The sequence below is a fragment of the Rhipicephalus microplus genome, chromosome X (assembly GCF_043290135.1).
Source record: "Rhipicephalus microplus isolate Deutch F79 chromosome X, USDA_Rmic, whole genome shotgun sequence".
Classification (NCBI taxonomy): Eukaryota; Metazoa; Arthropoda; class Arachnida; order Ixodida; family Ixodidae; genus Rhipicephalus; species Rhipicephalus microplus.
The window spans coordinates 37,491,763-37,503,889 of NC_134710.1; the positions used below are offsets into that span (position 1 = coordinate 37,491,763).

Sequence of the window (12,127 nt, forward strand, 5' to 3'; positions counted from 1 at the left end):
GTGCCTTAACAGATAAGCATAAAAAAGAGCGACAGTGAGGTGGTCAAGGCGATGAACATGCCATGTTGACTCTCTGCTGGTGAGCTTATCTCAGTCATCTTCAGATAACTGCTGGGCGGAGTGACGGGGGTACGAGCGCGTCATGGTGTCATTCACAAGTTCGCCGCCGCAGCGTCCTGCGAGGCTGTTTGCACACGTTGCTCGCAATAAACGAACAGGCTACCAGCCGCACCATAGCCCGATCCTGAGTGAACCATGCGCGAAGAAAGCATAAATGTGCGCATACATTGAACTGCAAGCAAACTGGTATGCGACGGTGAGAGTAGCTAGAGTAAATGACATACTGCACACAACTAGCCAGGAATGACTGGTTCGTCGTGGCAGTACCGCGATCCAGTGGAACGGCGTGAGTTGATTATGAACGGGCGTCGTTTAACACGCGAAAAGGCCCAACTTGTCAGCAGATGGGTTGTTCGCACTTCTTAATAAAAAGACAAATAAAAATGGTTTGGCCACTATGTGGCCATTTTTATGGGTGGCTCTATATACAACGAACTACTGATATAATGACCATTTATCGCGGCACTTTCGAGTTCATTATAAACGGGTTCCACTGTATCTTGATTCTGTCTTTTGTGACTATTGGTGACCACTGTCGGCCCACAAGAAAAAATTGAAACTGTACTATAGGCTAAAGTGAACTTGGAGTTCACTTCATGTAACCACTCTTGTGCATGCAAGAAAAAACTGTCTAGAAGGTTCATAGTCAAGACACAGTGAACACCACCATAGTATCTTTTTTTCTCTGTGAAATGATGGTATATAACTTAAAGGTACACTATTAAGCTAAAGGTACACTAAAGTCAACTATTAAGCTGTCGTTGATTGTTGAAATGGCGGTCCAAAAACATCGTAGTGTTACATTTGCGCCGAGGAAGAGCCTATTTTAAAATAAAATTACGTTTTAGTGCTCCGCATCAGGTTAGCGCATTTCAAATTACCTGCCTCAAGAAGCGGACCGACTAGACCGACTCACGTCACTGTTGCCGTGTGCAACGTTGCTTGGCTTTACTGCGCTAGTAGCAGCAGACTGAAAGCAGCGGGAGCCACAGCAGCAACAACGACCATTGATCAATTCCCTGCCATAGGCTTCGAGATTGCACACGCTTTTGTTTCAACTGCACCCCGCTAGATGGTACCACTTGTCTCATGTAACAACGTGAAAATTGAATTTCTGAACCACTCACGCCACTCCCCGTAGTAATGTCCGGCGGTTATTTTTTTCCATGAATCAAACAGAAACGAACAAGCAGCATTTTATTGCTTCTCTTGATGCCCCGAAGGCTCTTTATTAGGGCAGTTAGATTGATTACTAGTGATTAGTTGTAGTCCATCTGATGCCATCAGGATCATTTTCAAAATGTCCTACTGTGGCTCTTGTGTTCTTGTGCATTGACCTTAATTTCTCGGTAAATAGGGCACTGTTGATAATGTCGTTTTAGATGTTGTCATACATTTAGCTTTCACTCTGACATAAATTGTTATTTGTCTTTAGTGTCCCTTTAAGGGGAGATGTGATTGGAAAACGACGTTTCGTGACTCTGTAGGCTAGGGCTACAAAATTGTTTGCTCTATGTATATAGGTTTTTATGCTGATTTCAAATATGTAATTATAGTTTCATAGTCAGCTGCACACTTTTCATTTTGTGTCACGGCAATATGTAAAATAGTTTGTTTTGGACAAACTTTTTATGCCATTAAACTTTTATGGTTCTCAATCATCAAAGGCTCATATTGCTACTCCATAACTGTAAAATGCAAATAACTATCAAGAAAGTGTGTATAAAACGTTTCAATGGACAAGAAAATTTGTAATGTGAGAACCATACGGATTGCTTGCTTCAGCATTGCAATAATTATGCAAATGATACAAAGTTTTGAAGGAGCTACTTGCACCCTTCACATGTTAAGCAATATTTGGGCAAAATTTGATCCTGATCTTGCTATCAGAAGTGCCAAAAACATTATGTATACAGTGTACTCTCATTAAACAGAACCTGAAACGACCGGGAAAATGTGGTCTGTTGAACAGGAGTTCCATTTATTAAGAGATGAACTGGGGTGCAGTATGCTGGAATGAAACCGATCATATCAGAGGCAATTGTTCTATTTAAGCTGAAGTTCCGTTTATCAGATTTCTGTTTACTGAGAGTCAGTCCACTGTAATCTTGAAAAGTTGCCCAAAACTTGGATCCTAAGAAGAACTTATCTTAATAGTACTATAGGTCATAGCTCATCTATGCGGCAAAGGTATGTTTTTCAAAATTAATTTTTCCTTCATGAGAGCTTGGCAATCATTTTTATTTTGAGCATGTGACTTGTGAACTCCTCATGCAAAATGCAGTGGCTAGCAGCCAGGTGACAATATACAGGGGACTCTAGACAATGAGCTTTTTTTAGTTTTTAGTAGCCACCTTGTGCTCTTTAAAAGCAAGGTTTAACCTACTTTGAGTTCTGTTTCAACCTCCTGTTCTTTAGTTGTGAAAGCTGTCTTGTGAAAACCAAACAAACTTGTGAAAGCTTTGGAAAAAACTTTAGTTTTTCTACTCGCATCTCCCTTTAAATAGCTCTAAGAACAACCCATTTTTCAAACATTGGTGGTTGCTTTTGTAGTGGAGTACACTGCAGCTTCAAGTTGGGGCCTTGTGGCACTCGTTTGACAGCTGCTCTGGAGCAAGCCGATTGCAGTGTGTAGTTGTGAGTAGCTTGTGTCCTCATTTCCAAATCTGGCCATTTGGGGAGGCATCACATGGCATGTTATATCAGTAAGCTTGCTACCGTCATGTCAGTCTCTCAAAGGAAAGTGTACATTGTATCTTTAGCTGGTGTCAAAGAAACGTTTTGTGAGGTGAAATGCAGTGCTTTGAGGTGAAGCCTGGTGAAACATACTGCTTTTGTTGAAACAGCAGAGCTCATATGCTTGTTAAGGTGTTGTATAAATGCAGTAACATTTTGTAAATGGTTGTGGCATATGCGTGCAGGGCGCGAGTGCCAAGCCTGTGGTGTCCTTCATTGCGGGATTGACAGCACCACCTGGTCGGCGAATGGGGCATGCAGGTGCCATCATAGCTGGTGGCAAAGGAGGTGCGAAGGAAAAAATAGAAGCCCTCAAGGCAGCCGGCGTTACTGTTACCAAATCACCTGCCCAGATGGGAGCTGCCATGCTGCAGGTATGCATGTTGTTCTTATACGGGAGACAGGTTTAAAGGTAGGAGCGAGAGGCTAAGTGAAGTAAATGTCGAGGGCTTGACTATAACTGGCATAGAAGAGTGAAGGAAAGGACACTAGCGGGGATAAACAACTACGGCACCCTTGTCGTGTTCTCGTAACAGATTTCGCAGTAAAAAAAAACTCCTCTTGAAATGAAACTTTTGGTGCTTAACATGCTTGCTCAACACAAGTAGTGGAAAATGTCATCTAGCTCAGTGTGAAGATGGGGGACATTGCCAACTGGAAAAGATCTTTCTGTGTTTCTCTCCCAATTGGTAGCCACAAGGAAATCTGTAGGGACTTCTCAGAACAGCCTCTTAATTGCCGAAAAATTCATCCTGGTCCGGGGTACGAACCTGGGACAAACCCCTTTCCGGAGCAGTCGCTCTGCCAATTGAACTAATCAGGAATTCATCGACAACTCGAAACACATAGCCACAAGTATTGCAAATTAGTTCTGTGGAAACTTGCAAGGTGGTTGAAGGGTTAAGAAAAGGAAAGAAGGCAACCACCTATTTGTAGCATGAAGCCACAAGGAAATCCAATGGATTTCTCAGAAAGAAAAGCCTCTTAGTTACCGAAAAAATTCGTCCTGGTCCATGATTTCCTTGTGGCTTCGTGCTACAAATGCGTAGTTGTATTCTTTCCCTTTCTTATCTACTCTTCGCGCCAGTGCTCTTGTCTTTCATTGTGCTAGCCACCCTAACTATGCCTCGCGTGCTTCCATTTAAAAATATTTCATCTGCAAGTGCAGTTGTCACAGCACAATTTGCAGACAACAAAACAGGCTCATACCCAGCAATTTTTTCAAGGGAAGGTGGGGGGGGGGGGGGGGGGGACTTGTTGAAGGCCTTGAAAAACCCCTATTTTCATTATTCATTCTTGCAAAACGCCCCGCTTCGTCTAAAATTTGGGGGGGGGGGGGGGGGAGTTGTACCTCTCTCGGCTACAAGCCTGGTAGAAAATATGTGCTCACAAAACGACGGAACTCGAGAACTCTTGTATACGGGCTACAAAACTACCAGTCACCTTCGAGCACGGAGCATCTTCTTTACAAACAAGCATAGCATTTGGCCCGAAGTGACCAGTGTGGCTGTCAGCATAGCTACATTCAGCGTATGCATTTTCATTTGAAAAACAATTTTAATGCTTTTTTTCTCTTCAGACTTACTTAATGTTTCATTGTGAAAACTGCTGAACGAAGATTCACAAAAGGGCCACTAGAAGTGAAATTAAGATACTTCTGCGAAAATCAAACGGTGCCGACTGAGCTCTTCGTGGCAACTGTTATGGCTTTTATTGCCATGTGACGCTGCCACAACTCCTTTGCCGCCGAACTTTCTAACAAAGTTTGACATAGATGGAGGTTAATGAAGTTTGTCGATGTTACAGGGGCATGAATCATGGGAGCTTTGAGAAATGGTTTCCTAATCACCCACTTCTTGTACCACGAATTTTTTTGAGAGTTTTTAGGACAATGAAACCTGGTGCGTGAATAAGGTAGAGATGCGTAGGCTCTGCCGCTGTTGCACACAGTTAAACCTGCTTTTAACGAATTTTTTGAGACATTTAACCCCAAATATCATCAATAACGAATTTCTTGATGTAACGAAGTTTTTTTATTCTTCGCCATTACTCCACAAAAACGCATGTATTTGTGACCTCTATGTAACATAGTAACTGCACGACAACCTTGATATAATGAATTTTCGCCACGGACAATCTAGGATTTTTGCCCTGGATTTAGTTGTTTTCGGCACGAGTATCTCCCGCGGTTGCCCCGCCTCCGACGAAGTGCGAAGTAGAGGTGGCGCGCTCGTGGCCCCGGCGACTCCCAGGCGAGAGCGAACGCTTGTTATTGCACGTGGTTGTGCGTGAGGTGGGCAGGCAAGCCTGTGCCCCACGAGCCGCCACTCTTGCCGCCGCGGGCGCATGCACGGTTGTGCCCACCCTCCCCTTCACCCAAACAAAAAAAAAAGGACTACTTTTGCTTTTGCAGTGCCACTCCTTTAATTACCGTCACATATGTGGGGTCGTGCTGCATATGGAGGGTGCTTTACCAAATAGTTTTTCATGGTATCTATGTTGTTCGCTCTTCGTTTTTGACGTGCACGCGTGCAGGGATTACGCGCGTGGTGTAGCCTCCAAGGACGTTTAGCTTTGCATTTTTTTCTTTTTGTCACTACCGAGGAGATGACAGGGTGCTAATCAAAACTGCGAGACCACGGTGACAACGGCGAATCTTTGGAGGTCTACTCGTCACATGCTTCCGTTTGTGTTGCACCACGAACGGAAGCGTGTGTTCGCGGGACCGTGGCCTTCGCGATTAGCTCGGGCAACAACACGACGGCGCACCTCGCCGTAGTGGTCTAGTGGCTAAGGTACCCCGGCTGCTGACCTGCAGGTTGCAAGATCGAATCCCTGCTGCAGCGGCTGCATTTTTAATGGAGGTGAAAATTCTGTAGGTCCGTGGGCTCAAATTTGAAGGTGCACATTAAAGAACCCCAGGGGGACCGAATTTCCCCAGCCCTCCTCTTCGGCATCTCCCATGATCATATAGTGGTTTTGGGATGTTAAACGTCACATATCAATCAATCGTCAAAACACGATGGTGCATCGAACGCAATGCAATGCAATGAATGCGATAGAGCAACAAATTGTAATGTTATACGAAGTACAGCTGGCAGCCAACTTTTCGATCCGATATCACAGAACTCTTACTAAACATTGTGGGGTCTCGACATGGCGAGAGCAGCACCCCGCTCTTAGAGTGAGCGGACACAGCAGACGCGGTTGGACCAACCAAAGCCAAACACACATATTTATTTAACTACTTCTATTTGTCGACAATATCGTCAGCCAAATAATTATAACATGAATTGTGATCAACACATGTATTTGGTCAGGCCTCAGTATATATACATAAAGATGCAAAGATTGTCTGTTATTTATTGTGAGCACTTCTCTCTCTTTTTTGCTATTAGATGACAGACAGTAATTATGGCACATTGTAATAAGCAGGTGTTTAAAAATGAGAACACTGTGGAATATACTGTGAAGGATTTAGCGTGTCTTGTGCTTACTTGCAGAAGGCACGTCATCAATGCATTTTCATGGCAGTGCTCGACTCTGTTTTTCTCGAATAGCATGTGCAGTGACTGTGTGCTCACAAATTTATTTGCTTGTAAAAAGCATACTCGATGATGTACTTTTGTGGTTTTGCTTATCTCTGGTTTTCCAGAAAAACATGAGCAGTGGCTCTGTGCTCATGCCACTCAGAATGACTAAGAATATCATGCACATGGAAGCCAATGCGAAATTCTGATGCTTTAGCTTTGTCTATGCATTTAGATCTGAAATTTCTACATTTTTAATGTACGCCTTTAAATTCCTTCGTTTACAACAATATAGTATATTTTTTTAGCAGCAACTAGATAATGTGCAATGCACCATACCCAAACTCTGCCTTCTCATGCCATACGCAACAGCGGTGATTTAGTGCCATGTGCCACAGGATGTACCGTATTTACTCGCATAATAGGCGCACTTTTTTTTTTTTTTTCAGAAAATCTGGCTCGAAGTTAGGGGTGCGCCAATTACGCGGGGTAAAATTTTCGAAAATTTTTTCAACTCGGTTCTCACGCTTGAAATCTGCACACTTGTCAAGTAAAAGACGACTTTATCGTTTACCAATTAATTCAGCATAAAACAAACATACCTACGTATCTTTTAATGAACAAGCGAGAGCCGTCAACTGCACACACACACGTAAAATTTATTTACACAAAAGTCGTAGCTGTTCCTCCTTTTCCCTATTCGGAGTCAGAGTCTGAGATCACACATTCATCCTCGCCGAGCGGGGATTCGTTTTCGGTGTCCGAATCATCCGCACCCCACAACATGTCATCCTCACTCGCATCCAGTGCGTTCGAGATACCTGTCTTCTTGAAGCTTTTCCCGACGACTTCGTCGGAGATCGCCTGCCACGCTTCCACGATCCAAGCGCACAGCATTTCCACAGGCGGCCTCTTAATCTTACCACCTGGAGTCAGCTGATGTTGTCCTCCAGCCATCCAGGTGGTGTACAGCCTTCGAACATTGTCCTTGAAAGGTTTATTCAAGGACACGTCCAAAGGCTGCAGTATCGATGTGAGGCCGCCCGGAATCACTGCCAGGTCTGTGCGCAGCTCCTTTAGCTCATCTCGTACGCGGTCTACTAGGTGCCCACGAAAACTGTCCAGGACAAGCATGGACGGCAACAACAGACCACCCGGCCGCCGACCCCAGACTGTTTTCACCCAATTCACCATGAGTTCCGCGCTCATCCAGCCTTTTTCCTGGACTCTGACGTAGATGCCTTGAGGGAATTTTGCCTTTGGGAGCGTCTTACGTTTAAAAATAACGTAAGGCGGTAGCTTACGCCCATCCGCTGTCACCACCAGCATTACGGTGCATCGTTGTTTATCAGCGCCAGACGTTCTGAGGATGACGCTCCGTGCACCTTTCTCCTCCACTGTCGTGTTCCACGGCATATCAAAGCAAAGGGGGGTCTGATCAGCGTTGCCGATCTGGGACAAAATGAAGTCTTTCTGCTGTCGGAGCTTTATAACAAAACTGTGGAAGTCCACCACTTTGTCCTCATATGCTGCGGGCAAGCGCTGGCACAAGGTGGTCTGCCTTCGCAGTGCGAGGCCATGGCGCCGCATGAAACGAGTTGTCCATCCGGAGCTGGCTTTGAACTCTTTTGCTTCGATGCCCTGCACTCGGGCTATTCTGTGCGCCTCAGTCTGCACAATATCCAACGACACAGCACAGCCGTCTTGTCGTAGCTCCCGTATATGCCGGACCAGTTGCTCTTCGACGTTCGGATACCTGCCGGTCTTGGCACCGCGGAAAGCCCGTCGTGTCTTCGTCGCCTTAAGTTTTTCTTTTTGGTCCCTCCAGTACCGAATACTGGTTTCTCCAACGCCGAAATGCCTGCTTGCAGCCCGGTTGCTGTGCTCCAGCGCGTACTGCACTGCCTTCAGTTTAAACCCAGCCGTGTAGCTCGCGTACTTCCCCATGGTGGTACCAAAGTTCAATACACGACCACAACATACGTACACCGCTTGCAAAATGGCGTTTCTTTCTTTTTCTCTGATGGTGGTGATGGCGATCGAGCCCCCGGCGTTGTACACGTGACCTCCAAAAAGCGCGGCGATTTGGGGGGTATCAGTAATTGATGGAACAGCCTTTTTTTTTTTTCGCTCATGGACGCGTTTTTTTTTTTTTTTTTTTCAAGTTTTATTTCGACAAACACGTTGGTTAGGTCATTGCACTTCGAATTTTTTTTATTTGCTCGTCGATTTGCCTTCTTTTTTTCTTCAGGGTACGGGGACCGCGTTCCAACTTTACCACTGGGGGTTAGAATCGTTTCTGATCACGGCCAAGTTCGGGGTGCGCCTATTATGCGCGGAATTAAAAAAAATCGAATTTTCCGTGACCAAACTAGGGGTGCGCCTATTATGCGAGTGCGCCGATTATGCGAGTAAATACGGTATTTCTGTTTTTCTTTTTATGAGCCACACTATTTCAAAATGTAAACTTTGCTATAGTAGTACTGAAACGTTCCAACATTGATATGTAGTCCAGTGTGTATAATGGTTCAGGTTTACCTATGAAAGTGTATAAATAGCTTGCGACACAAAGCACGTATTTAATTTCAAGAATGGTATATTCAAACGTTGAAACAAGCTAATCGATATTTCAAATTCAGGGCTCAAATACTTGCACTACTGCAATTAAGAAGACCCTTTACTTCTTTCTTTAGAGAATCTTGGAAAATGAAAATGTTGGACCTTGTAAGTATTTGAAGCTAGTTGCGTGCTCCCTTCTGATTGGTCTGCTTTGGGAGCTGCATTTAGGGGGAACTGTGCACTATTGCAGGATGTGTTGTGCGATTTTTTGGTTTGTTCTGCTAATGTGACAGTACTGTAAAAAAAAGGCCACCGTATTCTTTTGTCTACATATGTGTGTGAAATCCTTCGTGTTGCTAAGCCAGCTTCTTAAATACCTTAAAATAGCTTTACTATTGCGCATAATTGTGTTAAGGTACACCCTCACTAACAATAAAAACTTGCATGACACGATGCGCACGGCAAGTGAGGCTGTCATGAGTCGTAGAGCCACATAAAGCAATAGCAACGCGCAGCAAATGTTCAAATGGGTACAAGATCAATTTTTTACAGAAATTTGCTAAACAAGAACTATGCAATGATGGTACCACCTGTTCTGCACGCAAATAATCATTGTGTATGGCCTCCAAGACAGAATAGCGACATGTGCAGCTTAAAATCCTTGAAGTTTTGCTCAGCCAATTAGGCTGTTTTTGAGATGTCAACAAAGCAGCTTGTCACACTCTTTGCAGCAGGCATCGATTTTTCGCTTCAGCCTGCAATGTCGGAAAAGCTTCAATGAGGTATATTTCAAATTTTAGTTGGCCAGTTGACCCGTGCAGTGTTCACAAACAATATTCAGGACTGCTGAAGAACTCAACAGCAGACAGGGTGGCTAAGTTATGGAACTAAAACACAAGTATTTATTTATGAATAGGCACTTGAAAATATCAAATTAAGGAGGAAAATGTGCAACACCAGCCATGAGACAGTCCCTTTCTTTTTTGGGGGCGATATGACCATTTCAAGGAAGGACTATTGGGCTAGGTTCAAAAGCACCGTGGCCTCAGTATACTGCCATGCCCTCAGTTTTTTACTGACAGATCATGCACATGAAGAACCACAGGTATCTCTGACAAAGGACGAAATTAGCTGAACTTTATTAAAATTAGCTGAGTTTTTATAAAAGTAATGCACAACCCAGAGAAGCGATAAATAACTGAACATAAGCTCTAATACACATATATTTTGCCAAACGAATTTGAGGTTCGTAACTTTAATATATTGTGTGTAATTAATAGCCAAATTTTAGAAAAAACAGCAGAGCAGGTAAGCGTGGCACTCCATCTATTCGTCATTATTGACTTACTGTGCTTTGAAAAAAAAATTTTCTGGCAGAAATAATCGTAAAGCTTTTTTTTTTTCACTCGTCAGGCAACAATATATAAAATTTTAAAATAAATTTAGGATGTCGACCGGCCCTGCTTTGTTTGATATTACGGGAATTACCCATTAGTTTTAGTTTGCTTGTAATGCTTTGTTCAAGTTGTTTTACTGCAGTAAAGGATGCTAAGCCATGAACACACCTGTTCAGGGGAAATCCACACTGGCGCGAAACCTCACTTTTTGTTGCGGAAGTACACTTGTCTGTGGCACAAAATACACTTCGTGAAAAGGAGGGGAGCAGAAGAGAAGTGAACCTTTTTCTCGCATACTAAGCACATACTTGTCCAAAAAGAAATAAGGGAAAGAAGTGTATACCTAAGGGCTCGTTTTTCCGTGTTTTGACACAATATTAATGAAATCTAACAGACAGTAATGCCAAGGAATGTATAGGGAAAGTTATTAGAACCAATGGAATGTAAATAAGAAGAAAGAAAAGTGGGTGAAAAAATAACCAGCCGTGAGCAGGAATCGAACCTACGACCTTCGAATAACACATTCGATGCTCTAACCACTGAGCTATCACAGCGGCCTTCCCTCCATTCACTTTTTTGGGTTTATATGTGAATTTAGAAGTAGGAGTGTCAGTCAGCGCCATCTATAAGCCAAGCGACGAGTGTGAAACACTCTTTTATGCGCATGTGTGGCGTCCCGTAGCACGTGAACTCATTACGAGCGGGCAGCTGATCAATAGTCCCTCGTATACAACCTAATGACACCAAGTCTGCCAGTACGAGACCCTCGTTAATGAATAAGGGAAAGAAGTGTATGCCTAAGGGCTCATTTTTCCGTGTTTTGACACAATATTAATGAGATCTAACAGACAGTAATGCCAAGGAATGTATAGGGAAAGTTATTAGAACCAATGGAGTGTGAATAAGAAGAAAGAAAAGTGGGTGAAAAAATAACCAGCTGTGAGCAGGAATCGAACCTACGACCTTTTTTTGTGTTCTATTTTTTGTGTTCTCAAATATTGTTTAATTAGATCTGTTTAATTAACAAACTTTTGAAGGAACGGAGATGGATAAAAAATTTCAATGAGAAAGTTGTAGATCGGTTTGCAAAACGTCCAAATAGATAGTTTTGAACTTTAAAGTATTAGTGTTATTCTGCTAATTACAAATGCCCGCAGAGGAAAAAAAAATACCATGTGACAAACTCGCTCGTGCATCAGTGTGCACGATGATTCTAGTGCTCCCTAACATTTCGCGCACGAACGACACGCATCCCTCGCACCTGTTCATGACAGCAATAAACAGTCACAGAAGTTATCGTTTTTGTGGCCGATAGCAAAACGTGTTTATCATAAAGCCATCATCATCCTTGCGACCCTGCTGAGACAGCACAATGGGGCAAAAGCTATGGTCGTTCATATGCAGAACGTTAGGGAGCACTAGAATCATTGTGGGCACTGGCGCAGGAGCGGGTTTATCACGTGGTGTTTTTTCTATTTCACAGGCATTTGTAATTAGCAGAAAAACACTGATACCTAACAAATATAAAGTTCAAAACTGTCTAATCAACCGTTTTGCAAACAGATCTACAACTCTTTCATTGAAATTTTTTATCTATCTTTGTTTCTTGAAAAGTTAGTTAATGAAACACATTGTTAGGGGTGAGAGATGTTTATTGTACAGGTGGGATGATGGATGGTTGCAGAAGTCAGGCCTGGCACAGAACACATTCACTTGTTTTACTCCTACCCCACTTTAACGAAAGTCTCGTATCATTTCCCCCGTTGCACACGATGTCTACTGGGC

General features: G+C 43.4%; 1 protein-coding gene and 1 non-coding gene across 4 annotated transcripts in view; one reads left to right on the forward strand and one right to left on the reverse strand.

The window, feature by feature from the left end:
• The window catches only part of Scsalpha1 (Succinyl-coenzyme A synthetase alpha subunit 1), a 48,280-nt gene that overhangs the window by 28,734 nt on the left and 7,419 nt on the right, over positions 1–12,127 (forward strand). For all 3 annotated transcript variants that reach the window (XR_012886627.1, XM_037426811.2, XM_037426810.2), the window contains exon 7: positions 3,042–3,230. Coding sequence is in view for 2 of the 3 variants with exons in the window: in XM_037426811.2 (XP_037282708.1) it covers positions 3,042–3,230 (189 nt within the window). In the remaining variant the exon portion in view is untranslated. The remainder of the gene's footprint in view (positions 1–3,041; positions 3,231–12,127) is intronic.
• On the reverse strand, positions 10,824–10,896 carry TRNAT-UGU (transfer RNA threonine (anticodon UGU)). The gene has a single exon. It is a non-coding gene; the product is annotated as a tRNA-Thr (tRNA).